The following is a 15798-nucleotide window of genomic DNA, read 5'->3' on the forward strand; positions in this document are numbered from 1 at the left end:
ATACAAATGCATCCACATATGTTTTTCAGCCATAAGGCTGGTATGTGCTGTTGATAGATCTTGGCAGCTGAGTATACAGGTCATAGAATATGTATGTGTCAGACCTATCAGAAGAAGTAACCCATGTGCATGTGACAAAGAAATGAGCTGTGAACAAGAAAATTCACCCTACTTGGTTTTTTTATGCAAAATTGATGTACTTGAAATATGTAGCTACATATATATAATATACATGGGTATAGTGGGTATATATATGGGTATGTATGAGGCCATAAAAAGAAGTATTTTCCAAAACCAGGTCATTTAAGCACTTGCTGGCAGGGCAGGATTTTTTTCACCGCTTTGCAACACAGATACCTCTATCTGAGCTGCTTGATTTAAGCTCCCTTTATTGTCAATGGAGATTCAGTCAGTGTAGAACGTATGGCAAGATTAATCTCATCTTAAAAAAGTCACCTCAAACAGGCTGGATCAGTTTGGTGCTAGAAATGCCTGTTTCTCTTAATTGACTAAAAAGGGAGTCTCCAGTGATGAGCTCAGTTGTGTCTAAAATTAGACAGGAGGAACCCCAACCATATTGCTGACTTTGCTGCAGATTGCTGACTAAAATCTTCCATACACAATACACATTTTAGGTCTAATTTTCTGCCATGCTGCCTGTTGAAGAGTTATTTGTGCATGTGTAAGATGAGGCTAACTCACTACTAATTTTAAGCAGAAGTTTTAACTGCTTGGGCTCTTTTTTTTATTAAAAAAAAAGTCTCATTCGATGCACTCAATTCCTGTGAAAGGTGAAAGGCGCTATACAGAACTGGACCCACTGGCTCTCATTTTGGGACTTCAGCTGTGAAGTAATTATTTAACAGGTAATTAGCAGTGATTCCTGACCAGTTTCTTATGCTTTGCCAGTTCCTAGCCATCGGTGCTATGTTGGCAATGGCACGGAGTACAGAGGTACAGCAAAGACGACCATTTCTGGACACAGCTGCTTGCCTTGGGATTCAGACTTGCTTTACGAAGAGCTTCATGTCAACAGCACCGAGAAAGCAGTACAGCTTGGCTTGGGGCCCTTCTCTTACTGCAGGTGGGGGAAGTTCTCATTTGCCCTGTATTTGTAGATAAAGAGATGTATTGTGAAAGGGAGAAAGGTCAGGAATCTCAAAGCAAGTTGTCTAGGAAAAGCTAAACTGACTTAACAGACTGACCCAAGGGTACGGAAGACCAGATCTGGTAGATAGGCTAGATCTAAAGCTGGGTCTGCTGGAAGAAACTCAGAACCAAAATAATTTTGGAAATTCCAGGTCCTTTTTTTTCCTGGGGTTTTATTATTTTCAAATGAGAACATATTGCAAAACTTTTGAAATTATTCATAAATTCAAAAGGAGAAAGAAATGCAGTAGCCAAATTGAAATGGTTAACTTTTTATTTCTAACTCTTAAATTGTGAAATACATAACATAAAGGAAAATATTTTCAAAAATGGAAAGTTATTTGAAAATCAAAAATCAAAACACTAGATTTCAGTGATGTGGAAATAACATATCAAATTTCTTTTCTGAATTTCTTCCAAAGCAAAACTATTGTCAAATAAGATTCAACTGTTTCAGTTTTGATTGAACCACATATCACAGAATCACAGAATGGTCAGGGTTGGAAGGCACCTCTGGAGATCATTTATTCCAACCCCCTGATAAAGCAGGTTCTCCTGCAGCAGGTTGCACAGGATGGCATCCAGGTGGGTTTTGAATGTCTCCAGAGCAGGGGACTCCACAGCCTCTCTGGGCAGCCTGTTCCAGTGCTCTGTCACCCTCAAAGGAAAGAAGTTCTTCCTCATATTCAGAAGAAACTTCTTCTGTTTCAGTTTGTGCCCATTGTCCCCTTTCCTGTCACTGGGCACCACTGAGAAGAGCCTGGCCCCAGCCTCCTGACACTCGCCCTTAAGGTATTTGTAGGCCTTGACAAGATCCTCTCTCAGTCTTCTCTCCTCCAGGCTAAACAGCCCCAGCTCCCTCAGCCTTCCCTCATCAGGGAGATGCTCCAGTCCCCTCATCATCTTTGTAGCCTCTGCTGGACCCTCTCCAGTAGTTCCCTGTCCCTTCTGAACTGGGAAGCCCAGCACTGGACACAGCACTGCAGATGCGGCCTCACCAGGGCAGAGGGGGAGGATCACCTCCCTCCACCTGCTGACCAAGCTCCTCCTAATGCCCCCCAGGATCCCATTGGCCTTGCTGGCCACCAGGGCACACTGCTGGCCCATGGGCAACTTGCTGTTTGCTAGGACTCCCAGGTCCTTCTCCACAGAGCTGCCTTCCAGCACGTCAGCCCCAACCTGTGCTAGTGCACGGGGTTGTCCCTCCCCAGGTGCAGGACCTGACACTGGCCTTTGCTGAACTTCATTAGATTCCTCTCCATATATTGATAAACTACATTTCTGCTGAAGTTTTCTGTTCAGCAATAGCAAAAGTAGCTTGTGGCATATAGGTTTGTGCTTTCTCTTCAGTCACTTTATGTTCCCCCTGTCTCTGAGGTCTCCATGAGATCAATGAATATCCACAATTAAAGGAAATGTTTCCATTTAGAGAGAATCCTGGAGATGAACAAATGCTTGAAGCAGCAAACGTTAGGTAGTTCTCCATAAATTACCGGTTAATGCCTAGGTTTGTTTGGTGGTGGTTGATTATGTTGTTTTTTGTTTTGGTTTGGTTTGGGTTTTTTGTGTGTGTGTGTGTTTTATTTTTTTTCATGAAAGTTAGACCAGTATTTCAGGAAAATCAGAATATTATTCCCAATTTGTTTGATGTTAAAAAGCATGCATGCATGTTGAAAGTATCTTCTATATCTAACACAAACTAATAATAAGCAGTTGCTACACCCTCCCTTAACCCAGATCAACTTGCTTTCCAAGGCTTAATTCTGATTCAAGCACTTAGATATGAGTTTAATGGTGTCCCTGCACAGTATGGCAATTTATCGGGCACATATTTTATGCTTTGGTAAAACCGGATCCCTTCCATTTGCATCATTTAAGCACAATATTCACTTGCAGATTTGAAATGCAAAGAACAAAATGGTGTAGGAGCTGATGTGTTCGTGTTCTGCACAGCTGAGAAAAGAGCTTTTCACTTTTTTGTCAGCTTGTTACAATTTCTGGGGATATCTCTGCTACACTATATAATCCCGCAGATATCTTCTTCCTTAAATAGTCTAATTTAGAAACACTGTTGGCAGAAGATGAGTCAATCTGTGTTGCTTCTTCAGTTCTGAGAATTTGAAAGTGCTTTAACCTTTTCCTGAAGAGCAGTCAGATCAAAAAAACCCCAACCATTTAAGGACCTTACAATAACAGCGAGTGCTTCTGATAAATCCAACTGAAATTAGAATTACTGTTTATCTGGATCCCTGAATTACCTTGTCTGTTTTTCCTGGCCTACTGCAGATCTTTCTGGGTCTTCAAAGTTCCCCTGTATTATTGGAGGAATAAACCGGGCACATTTCTGGTTGCTTTTAAGGCATTGATTAAGACATTTAGATTGTACTATGGAGAAACCTTAATGGAATCAAACCAAAATCTGTTTAACACCAAGGTAACAAAGCGCTAAACTGTCTCTGATATTCCCCACCCCCCCACCCCCCCTTCTTTTGAGGAATGCAGTATTTTTTATTCTTTTTTTTTTACATAGTCTTTCATTTCTTCAGACTCTCCAGGGAATATGAATGTGAGCTTCACAAATTCAGTTTTGCTAGTTATTCTTGTTACAGATTTTCTATGAAACTACCTGTGTTGGAATTTCCTCACTGGAAAAAAAAAAGAAATCTAAAAAAGAATCTATCCCATGGGATTTGGTCCTGAAAATAGCTGAGCTGATATCTGTTAAAGCACTTCAGTGTGGGTTGTATTTAAACCATGTGAACATGCATCCCAGTACTTGTAGGCAAATTTTACAGGTGTTTAGTCATGTGTCTGTATTTCAGGTCCTAGAGAACCTTAGACTTGGTTAGCTTTAAGCATGAAGAATTCTACTGAAGGGCTGCTCACCCATTTAGGGGTTAGCAGGTGCTTCAGCACTTTGTCAGATGGCTCAAAACCTGGTAGTCCTGTCAGTCCTCTGTATGGGGTAAAAGGAAAAAGCAGAAAACCTCTGGGAAGCTTGGAACAATATTGTGGTTAATGCTTGTAATTCCTCTCCCCTGAATTAATTAGAAATCCAGATGGTGATGAGAAACCATGGTGTTACATCATGAAGGACAACAGTTTGTCTTGGGAGTATTGTGACATTCCATCTTGTGGTATGTAAAGGCCCTCTTAAAATCCATGTTATGAATGTTTTATTTTTAGAAAGATTTATTGATACAAGAACAAGCTTTCACTGTATAATTTTGAATGTTCTGCTCTTCCCAAGAATGTTGAATATTTTACTGTTTGCAGTAAATCAAATGACAACAACAGGCTTCTTGTGCATTTTTGGAGTTGTGATACAATCTGAGATTTTTGTCCTGAAATAACAGCAGTGTCACACTACTGCTTTCAGTCACAATCATCCCAATATCATCAAATTTTCTGCTAGAACATGTAAGATGTCAGAAATGATTGATGCTTTGGTACATATTGTCATCACTCAGGGAATTATGGGCCCAGGGAAGTGAATGGGACTCTGTGAGCAAATAGAGGACTGGATCCTGAAGTTGTACGAGACATGGTATTTAATTCCAGAAACTAAAGATTCTGCTCTTCCCCTAAATTAATATTTAACTGTTGTTAATGTTGAAGCTGACCTTTAGAACAGAGTTGTAATCTGAAAAGTCAGTTTATAAAGTGGTCCTTTTATTTCCTTTTTATGGTTCTAATGCATTTGATAGATGATCTTAACACAAACATCCTAGTCCTTGCTATTGCAATGGCAAAGCTCAGTCCAGAACCCAAAAATGAAGATGTGCTGTATCACGCATTCGGTTGTGTCTCCTCTGGTAGTGAAGGTTATATTTCTACGGTAAATGAAACAGTGTCCGGCAGTGTTCACAGGTGCATTCATTTAACACTAGTACACGTGTAGCCAGTGTTGGGAACAGGCATAGCTTTCCGTCTTGCAAGTCTCCTGAGGAAATGAACGAAATTCAATTTTATGTGAATGTTTAATGATAATTTAACAAACCTTTCTTTTTAAAGACTCTTGTAGAAGTCCCAGCCCTTAGAAATCCAAGGATTTATAGTCTGATGCCATATCCCTTTATATCTCAGCAAGCAGGGAAAGGAGGCCACCAGTTCCAGACAACGTAGATAGCTATGCCGTTATCAGAAGACCATGTGGGAGAAGACACAAAAAAAGAAGTTTTGTGAGACCTAGGATTATTGGGGGATCTTCATCTCTGCCTGGATCTCATCCCTGGACAGCGGCTATATATATTGGAGAGAGTTTCTGTGGTGGAAGCCTTATTCAGACTTGCTGGGTTGTGTCAGCAGCACACTGCTTTGCTAACAGGTAAACTCACCTGTTAGTATGACAGTAGATCCTCTCCTCTTCATAGTCACCATCTGCCCGTGACTCACAACAAACCTGAACTGAAACAAGTGAGAAAGCAGATGAGACTGTAAAAGACCAAGGTTTCAGAAGGAGTTCCTGGTGACTTGAACACCATTCATACCTAACAAATAGCTTGGAATCCTGTTATCTCATAAGCCCTTATCTTGTTCCTTAAGCAGTCTCAAAGAAGATAAATAACCCAATGGAGGGAATAAGGTATGGCAGAGCAGGACATAGAACCGGAGCTTGTTTGTGCAGGCATCTGCAGGGGGATATAAGCACTTCTCTTTTTCTCAGTTACCTTTTTGAATGTTTATGCCTGCTTTGAGATACAACAAAGATGACTATACTCACTGCTTTGTTTTCTTCAAAAAAGCTGAGTCAGCCAAGACAATAAATTACATTTGGTTGACAAAAATAGAGTGGCTGAGCTTCACAAAAAGCCAAAGGGAAGAACTGAACTGTTAAATTTTTGAGGCTGACTTCCTTGAGAGGTGTTTTGGAGTTTTTTTGAGGTTTTTTTTGTTTCCTGTGGGACACTGGAGAAAATGTTGACTATAAGATGCTCTTCTAAATATTTCCGATTTTACAAACGCTTTACACAAAAGTGTGCGAATACACTTTCTCTGATTTCAGTTAGATCACATCGATGGGAAAAATATTACATCATTTCATACCCATTGTTCCTTTGCTTAGTAAAGAAGCCAAGAGAAATAGAAAACCTCCTGCCAGAATACATACACTGATAGCTTGCAGAGCTAATAATACCATTGTGAATGCTGTACTGAAGCATTTGGAGCTCGAGCCACAATGCATTTGTTTTTCAAATGTTGTGAAATAGCTACTAACTTTGGCAGCTATTCAGGACATTTCCACCCACTTCCAGCTGGTCGTTTGGTACATACAGATTTTTCATAATTGCTGCATTGTAATTTGCGCACTTCCATATGTTTTGTACCTCTGTTAGCCACAATTTCGACTATTTTCCGCTAGGCGACAATAGATACCTGTGCAGTTAACTTATTTCCCCCCCACCCCTTTTCTGTAACCCCTCCTGTTTTATTTCTTTTCCTGAATGAACCATCTGTAAGTCATAGTAGAACCATTCAGTGCCTAAAATCTAAATACAGTTCTGAGAAGCGAACTTTCACTCTGTTTTACAGGCCCCAAATCTGATTTTTAAGGGGGTTCGTTTACTACTGGCCTTACATATTCATCATAGAATATTTTACTGACTTCTGTTTTCCAGACACAAAAAAAAAATAATAAAATTGCACTTTCCTATGTTAATTATAAGCATAGTTATTGTTGCTGGGTAGCTGCTGGCTCTCTGCACTGCAATTAGCCAGAATCTCTTTCCTCTAAGTACATTACTGTCGATCATTGCTTCATGCTCAGTACCGGAGGAGACTCCACAGTGTTTTTATATCTGATGGGCACTACTGATGTGCAGAAATACAGCTAGGGAAACTATAATGATGTTAACTGCTCTGCATCTGTGCGTGATGTGTGACAGCAGACATTTTCTATTCCTGCACTGAATAACAAAATCATATGAGTGCTCAAATGTTGAAGACACTTGTGAACTAAATTCATTGTAGACTTATGAACATACAGATCAATTTGGTTTTAAAATTCTGTTCCTTTCAAAGCTAGAGATTTTACTCTTTCCAGACATTTCCTGATTATTCCCAAGTGTCCCTTTCTTCCCAACTGTTGTACTGGTTTTTATTAGTTGTCTGTTCAAGGACATCGGATATAAAAGGACTGTGGTCTTTTTAAAGTAAACAATCAATGCCTGAAAAAGGTGGCGTGAATTACAAAAACTGTAATCTCCTCTGAGTGTTTTTTTCCCCATTAGATCAGTGTGCTGTTGGAACCTTCCTCCACCAAGCTGCTTTTGATTTTAGACAACAGATTTAACATAGATCAATCTAACCTCAGAGCAGAAGAGGTGATAGCTCTTAGGTGGAAGCTGCCCAGATGTTCCTAAGTTGTCAGTTTGCCAGCACTTGTAAAATCGTACCCATGCCTGTAATATTTTTAAGAGCCTGGCTTCACAAAGAAATGAGATATCCACCATTGACTCATCTTTTGGTCCTTCATTTCTTTCCTCAGTAATTTTTGTAGTCATTGGCAGTCTGGTCAACGTTGACTCAGTTAAGTTTCTAGAACAAGAAGTGCTTACAGCCCCTGAAGATTCTTGTTAGCTAGACAGCAGCTGAGCAGCTGTGCCTGTGCTTGCCTTTTTCTTCTGTCAATGAACAGCAGCCTTTAATTAGCTTAATCAGGACCCACAGAGCCTGGGACTCACGGTAACATTAGCCATCTTTTTCCTGGCCCCCAGTAGGTAGGAAGCCTGGGAAACAGGTCAAGGTATTATTGGAAGGTAAATAATGGACGTGATGGGGGGCTGAGGTTACAACAGTTCAGGGAATACACAGGCACTGGAAATTAGGCTTCATTTGTCCTGCTAGTAACAAAATTGCTTGTTCTCTCTTGTATTGCAGTCCACTAAAATCTACTATTACAGTAGTTTTGGGTCAGCATATATTTAATAAAACAACTGATGTAACACAAACATTTGAAATAGAGAAATACATCTTGCATCCTCAATATTCTGTGTTCAACCCTACCGAACATGATATTGGTGAGTATTTTTGTTCTTTTATTTTCTGTTTACGCAACTTAGTTTCAAGTTTAGTTGCTCTGTCAAAAACTGCCTTCATAGTGGAAAAATCGTAGATATTAGGAGAGGCTTTCAAATGCAGAGGATTCTGTTTTACTGGAGTTATAACAGCATCTGAAAGCTAGACAAATTCAGATGAGAAATAAATTGCAAATTTTAAATAATTATGATAATTAGCCTTTGGAGCAATTCACCTAGAAGTATGGCAGATTCATCATCACTTCAAGTCTTTGTGCAATTAGGTATTTTTTAAACTGAACCAGAAACTGTGGGCTTGATGCAGGAATTGCTTGGTAAAATTCTATTGTCTGTATTGTATAGAGGATCTGACTAGATTAATATAATAACCCCATCTGCTCTAAAAATCCATGTTACTAAGAATCATTTTTCACGCTGAGACAGATTTAAAAATCAGCTGTCTTATCAGTCAAAAGTTAAATGCCCTTCTGATTGACCTTCTATTAGAATGACAATGGAACAGCAACTCACTTTATATTTTCTGATCCACTCTTGCAGAAGGTGGCACATCCCCCAGGGTATCACGCTGTGTGAGCACTTTGTCTATGAGACTATTTAACAGCCTGGTATCAGGGATATTTCAGGTCAGGCATGTTCTGGCTTTTTAGCTCCCAGATGGTGAATATTTTCCACTTTGTAGCAAAAAGCATTCAGATTCTGTGTTGGTAGGAGCTCTGTCACAGCATACTGGGAGACAAGCTGGATTTGGGGTATTACTTTGCTCTGAAATATTCTGGTGTAAACCACTGTTGGCACTTTGAGATCTCCTAACTTTTTTAATTACTCTGAAATTCAGCGTGCCTTGCTGATGTGCAGTGTCCAAATCTAGGGTCAGGTGAACTAGGGGTGCCTAAGACGAGCCCAACTGCAAAAACAAACAAAAAGGTATAAATGGGGGAAAGATATGGGGACGTGTTCTGCCCTGTCAGTGGTTTCTACTGAAGCAGCAGAAGCGTTATTTCCTGCTGAAAATGCTTTTCCAAAGGAAACAAACTACCATATGAACATTTTCTGTGAAGTTTGGGGGATTCAGAAAAAGGCAAAATTGGTGGGGAAGAGGAAGAAGGCAAAGAAGAGCAAGCTGCTGAGTGTTGAAGTGGTTTGTGTGGGCTTCTCAGCCTGTGAGATACTATTCACATGTTCCACAAAGGCCAAAAATTATAGTTGGTAGATAAAAAAGACTATTCAGTGGGATCTCTTGCTTTCTACACAGCTGTGCTCAGAAAACCTGGAGCTTCTAAAAGCTGTGATGTGAAGCTTTAATAGATGTGTTCACATCACATCAGCTCTGTCTTTGAGCACTGTGCCCAAACCCAACATGCTGCCCTTGTTACTCCAAGTGCAAAGTCCCCTCTGTTGCTCTACAGCCAAACACAGGGGGTTTGCTGTAGGGGAACCAACATTTCTTCTACTTTTGACATCTTTTTTCAGTATCAAGCTTATGATACTACACAGCTCTGTATTTACACTGTTTTCAGCCCCATGAGGGGGTAGTAAAGGTTGTGTAATTCTTTGTAGCTTTCAGAAGCTTGGTTTTGAAATATCCTGTTTGGGGCTTTTTTATTCCTTAATTTTCAAGATCCTGAATTTTGCTGAACTCAGTGATGAGAGAGCACAAAATACACCAACACTTGCAGTAATTAATTTTTTAAATCAAATTGGAATTAGGCAGCTGGCCAGAATTTCAGAAGCAGTGAGCACTTGCACATCCCACTTATTACAGCTGAAAGTTGTGGATATGTCACTGTTATTTAACTTTAAGGTGGGAGGAGACATATGTATTTTCTACCTCCCTCCTTCTCTACAGAGGCAGTGAAGCAAAATCTGCTCAGTGAGTGCAGCATAAAATAAATATTCCCACAAGGGGTGTAGCTGACTGTTTCAGCCTTCAATTTGCTGTGAAATCAGGTACTGTTGAGATGAGTCTGTCTGTCTTTGATTGAAATATCTTAATTAAGAGAGGCTTAGGGGATAATTAAAGTTGTATCTGAGACCCATTGCTGCCAATCCCATCAAAGAAAGGGAGCAGTTGCTTTATTCCTCCTGTATTTTCTTTCTGCAGCTTTGATTAAGCTGAAGAAGAATGGCCAACGTTGTGCAGTCAAGTCCCAGTTTGTTCAGCCCATCTGCTTGCCAGAAAGTGACACTGTTTTCCCTGATCAGTTCAAATGTCAGATTTCTGGATGGGGACACAAGCATGAAAGTGAGTAAAATGAGAGTTGGTGTCTGCAGAAAAAAAACTGATGATGACTAAAACATAATGCTCATGTATATGTTATACAACTGATAGTTTGGTAAAACATTTTCCAAGGGACTTCTGGTGGCATTCTTTTTACCTGCCTTTAGATGTGTACAACATGTACAACTGAAATAGTCATCCTGAACGTCCTTTATAGTCCTTGGAATGTGGAGTGTGGTTCCCTTGACCAAATGTGTGTGTCTATTTTAGGATGAGATGAGCTATGAGCTAGCTAGGTCTCTGTGGACTGGGAGGGGAGCAAGTAGCTTAGTTATAGGTGCCAACAACTTAACACTTAGTCAAGTGAATCCCACCCCTGATTTCTCAAGGTAGATATCAAAGACTGCAAAACAAACACAATCAATTTACTAATCTGTGATGGAGGAGATAGATCTTTACCTTCGCCAGCAAGAAACTTTGGAATCATCTACAGGAGACAGACTTTTAGCTAAAAAATGTTTACATCCAGCTTGAGAAACGTGGAAAATCCATCCCATCCTTTCAGATGAGGATTTTCAGGATTATAAGGATTGGCTATGCTTTGATGTGGAGACAGCAGAGACCTATGTAGATAGATGAACAGGATGGGGGAGCTGGCTGTCTCATTTCGGTAAGAGATTCAGTATGAGCAAACCTTGTCCTGGTCTAAATGTGTAGTCTAAAGGCAAAAAGAGGTAATGGAGCTTTTGATAAGTTGATGATTTAATATTGCATCTGGAAAAAGGAGAGGACAGGAGTGTGGGGGGACTGTTCCTGAACCTCTAGGAAAGGAGAGAACCCAAAGTGGCTTAATGTCTGGACATGGCACACTGTTATTTTAAAGGGCATGGAGTCTGACTGGAGGAGCAGAAAGTTATCTGATCACTAGAAAAAATATTGTTTTTTAAAGAGATCCACAACACTAATGTGACTGAGAGGTGTTAAATATGTTTATATGTAGTATTGTGCATTGTGTTTCCATGTTATGCTCTTTGCATTCTAAAAAAATTACTTTCTTCTGTGCGATTTTTTTAAAGACATATCTGGTTATTCAAATGTCCTGCAAGAAGCACTGATTCCGATTATTCCTGAGGAGAAGTGCAGAAGCCCTGAAATTTATGGAACAGAAATCACTGAAAATATGTTCTGTGCTGGCTACTTCGATAGCAAATCTGATGCTTGTCAGGTAATGTTGTGAGTCATCTCTAGGCAAAGAATCTAACTGTATATTATTGCCAGGAATGTTACAGTGTTGCAGTGCTTACTTTTGACATTACAGTGTTCCTAAAGAAAAGAAACATTCTTTAAAAAAAAAAAACAACAAACAATTTATGTGACTGCACTGTTTACTTCCACCTTCGTTTTTTAATCTGTTCAATGTCAATTAAGTTCTACAGAAGGGCAAAACACCTCCAGGGTGTTATATTCCCCCTACCTTCAAAAAGGTGGTTGCGATGCACTGGAGGGTGAGTTGCTTTAGCAGCTGCCTGAGCTTGCAGTGTGATGGCAACTGTTAGCTGGCCAGCTGGCAGGGGTGCGCTGGCAGGCCAGCCACCAGGTACCGGTGTGGAGCCAAATCCCCAAGCTGCTGCCTCTTGCCTGAATGGAAGTAGGGATACCTAGCTAGGAGGTGGGGAGCAGTGCTGAGGTTTGGAGGAGGAAGGAGCTGAGGTTACTGTAGTGGATGGGATTTAATGGTGTAGAATATCAGTCAAATGTGTTTCATGACTTCTGTCCTTCACCTTCGTGGAATGACCTCATCATGCTCTTAATACTTTGCATCTCTTTTTGAATTATGTCACACCTTGGCTCTGAATAAGGATGCAGAATTGTTGTGGTGGTAGATAAGACTATTTTTTAAGTGTAGCATCAGATTATTCCTTACATAAACCTTCAGATTTTATCTTCTGTTCAGTTGTAAGGAGGAGGGTCATGTCTATTAGCATAAATTTGGGAACAGGCAGCACATAGCTAATAGTTGACAGTGAGAGTAAGTAAAGCAAAAAAAAAAAAAAGTATACTGCGTGCCAGAACCCTTATAGTGATCATAAAAATGTCCAAAGAAAGGTGTGAAGAATGAAATGGCAGCAGCCAGCAGTGGCTCAGCGCTTCCAGGCCAGGGCTGAGAACTGATTGTAGTTATTGCCTGCAACTGTTGGTACTGGCCAGAGAACTAGAAACTACCTCGTTTGCTCAGTTTTCCTTGCCTTATCCAGGAAGCACAAATCCAAGACACAGCATTATAGCAGATTCTCACTCCCTGCCATGGAAAAACAGTTGATCAGGAATGAGAAAAAGAAAGGAGAACGTGGGGGGAAGGAAAGTGGAGCTGCAGAAAGGCAAGTCGTCAGGAGAGAGTTGCAAAGACTGAAAAACAGTGATTTAGAGTCACCAATGTTGTGGAAAAACAGTGCTTATGACATGAAATCATTATTAGTGAATCAATATTTTTTTTTCCTGTTGGTGGACTTCTAGTGTGGTCTAAGGAGAAATTGTGTAGATCTCTTAATGTCACAACAAAAGTAGAAGACCTTTGAGTTTTCTTCACGTATGCTTAGGAAATCAAACTATAAACCATCTGTTAGGTACAAAAATATTTCAATACCAAGAAATGCCAAGCAGAAAATGTGTTCTGCTTGATTATTTTTTAAAGATTTTCTTGGACACTTTTGGGTTTTTTCATCAGTGCACTGATACCAAAATTGTAATCAATGAGATGAGTTGTGGAGAAATAAGCAAGGTTCTGAGAAGTAAATTGATCTCAGATGCAAGACTTAATTCAATGTTCCTCATTTATTATAGAAATCTTCTAGTATAATGGCAACACAATTTTCCTACTTATTTTGCTCTCTGGTGATTTTCTTTTTAAATAGGAAAAAATATATTTCTCCTTAGTCTCAAGTAACTGGAGTGGTGGCTTCTTTTACTAAGTCATTTTCATCTCTTTAGAAAGTCAAAGAGAAATAATAATAAAAAAACCCTTTCCTGAATGCTTGCAAGCTTTTAATAAGTAGAAGTGTTCCAAATTCATCCTTGCTGTAGTGTGTCATCAAACATTAATTTGGTCTTATTTTCGGTTTATGATTTTAATGACAAGGTAAATGCTCAGTAGCATCGAATTCAAAGGATGCAAAACCCCCATATGCCACATAAAATTATAGCATCCCACGGTCACATGGAAAAGTGTGTATGTATGCAACACCCTTCTTCTGAAACCTTACATGATCTCTGACAGTTGCAATAAACTGCGCTGAGAAACTGTCCAAATATTCTCTGCCTTACATAACCCATCTATGCAGTGTCCATATCACTAGGTAGCGTAAGCGTCAAAGACTTGCTGACTCCCATTGAAGGTGACCCAAATTAACTGTGCTCTTCAGTAGGTGTCTGAATCTAAAAGAATTTCAGATTTTTAAATAAAATCTGATATTTTGATACTTCTGTTCAGTGTGGAATTAAAAAATCCACCGCTACTATATTAGAGATGCGTATGACTGAAAAACCCATTCTGTAATGAAACTTCAGTAGACCAATGCTTCCGTATTATTTTTTTCAGTTTAAATCTCACATGAAAATATTCTTAATTTAAGACTTTCCAAAACTGATCTTTTTTTTGGACTGCTTTCTATCAAATGAGATAATCTTTGCTTACTTTTAACACAGGGAGATTCTGGTGGACCTCTGGCCTGTGAGAAAAATGAAATCTCTTACCTCTATGGAGTTATCAGCTGGGGAGATGGCTGTGGGAGAGTCAACAAACCTGGAGTATATACACGAGTGACAAACTATGTAAACTGGATTAATGAGAAAATAGCACCTAGAAAAACGTTGAACAGTTAGATATGCTACCATTTGAAGCAGGGTTCAGGAGTCTTTTGGTTTCATTAAAGTGGCATAAATATTTTGTTATATGCTAGTATGAAAACTGTCATGGTATTCCTTAGCACTTTCAAACCAGACCACCAAAAGTAGGCCTACTCCATCTGATGTCAGCATCCTTGACCTAGAACTTTAGGGCTGTGGACTGCTCAATATACAAGACTGTCTATTTGGCTTAATAAAAAAAACATGTCCAAGAGTGCACCAAAATCTACAACTGGTTTGCCTGCTTGGTAGATTACATAAAAAGTGATTTGAATGTGTTTATGCAGCTTCTAGTGGAGCTGTCATCCCCCAGCCCAACCTGTAACAACATTGTCCTTGTATTCTCAGAAGAGATAAATAAACAGGAGGAGTAAAAAAACTGAAATCCCTCCCCAGCCCAGCAAGTGATCTCTTGAAGTTGGTTGAGAGAAACCAACAGAGCAATGAATGCAGGTGAAGCTGCTCATCAGCTAACTGCAACAAATCAGTTCTGGGGAAAAAACCAGAGGGTTAGGTTTTGATTCAGCTGAACATGTAAGTATATTTTCATGTTCCACTGACATAAAGGCAGGAATATGCCTCTGAGCTCTGCTGAATCTGGTGCGCAATTTTCCAGCAGAGTAATGCTCCTGAGAGTACAAAGATTCCTGCTGAAAAATGTTGGAAGTCAGAGCACTTGATTTCAGGCCGATGCAGTTAGGACATTTTGCAGACTGTGAGCTGCTCCTCATGCTGAAGACAGCAGCGGAAACACTTCACCTTGATGATAAGTGCCTAAGTATTTCTTAAATTTGACAGTGTTTTGAAGAAGTCTTAGATTTTGTACTAACAAGTTGTTCAACTATTTAGATAATTCAGAAAGGAGGTTTCTCTTAATGGATTTTTAAACTGGATGGCTGGGGAAGCAGCCTGACATTTTCCTTGGGGATTTGGTGATATCATAAACCACAGGCTTTGCTGTCATGGTCTATGGAATGTGAATAATCAAAGAAATTATTACAATATATAGCCATTTAGAGGCTGTGGACTCAGCTGTGCTAGCAAAAGAGGCAGCAAATGATTCAAGAAAAAAAATTAATCTGATGAAGAACAGAAAATTACTACTTTTTTTTTTTTTTTTTTTTTTTTTTTAATACAGGGAATCTTTAGCCATGTCAGATGTACACGTTTGGAGATGTTGATGTGAAATGTATTTCTTCTCTGATAGCAAACATTTTTCAATTGTTTCAAGTGTTTTCAATTGTCTTAAGTGTTTCAAGCAAAGCTGTGCTTTAAGATATGAAATTTTAAAGTGGCACCTAGATACTCAGATATGTGTTTTGTTTTGTAGTACTGGCAGTGGGTTTCTTAGCTATGGTGAATGATTTCTGCAGTTAAAAGAAACTTTGTAAGGAAAAATAATCAAAACCTGAATTTGCATAAGTACAAATGTGTAACAATGCTAATCTAGATAAATGATGTAAGCTGTTTAATAAAAATGTTTACCCTCTG

General features: G+C 39.4%; 1 protein-coding gene across 2 annotated transcripts in view; it reads left to right on the plus strand.

Annotated features, from left to right (window-relative positions):
- HGFAC (HGF activator) overlaps positions 1 to 15798 on the plus strand; it is a 42362-nt gene extending 26564 nt beyond the window's left edge. The window contains exons 8-14 of one of the 2 annotated variants that reach the window (XM_040593047.1): positions 910 to 1084; positions 4201 to 4286; positions 5236 to 5476; positions 8029 to 8168; positions 10288 to 10428; positions 11481 to 11637; positions 14107 to 15798. In XM_040593047.1, the coding sequence (XP_040448981.1) occupies positions 910 to 1084; positions 4201 to 4286; positions 5236 to 5476; positions 8029 to 8168; positions 10288 to 10428; positions 11481 to 11637; positions 14107 to 14224 (1058 nt within the window). In that variant the 3' untranslated portion in view covers positions 14225 to 15798. The remainder of the gene's footprint in view (positions 1 to 909; positions 1085 to 4200; positions 4287 to 5235; positions 5477 to 8028; positions 8169 to 10287; positions 10429 to 11480; positions 11638 to 14106) is intronic. The other variant, XM_040593038.1, reaches the window with a different exon arrangement.

Source organism: Falco naumanni, chromosome 1, assembly GCF_017639655.2.
Source record: "Falco naumanni isolate bFalNau1 chromosome 1, bFalNau1.pat, whole genome shotgun sequence".
Classification (NCBI taxonomy): Eukaryota; Metazoa; Chordata; class Aves; order Falconiformes; family Falconidae; genus Falco; species Falco naumanni.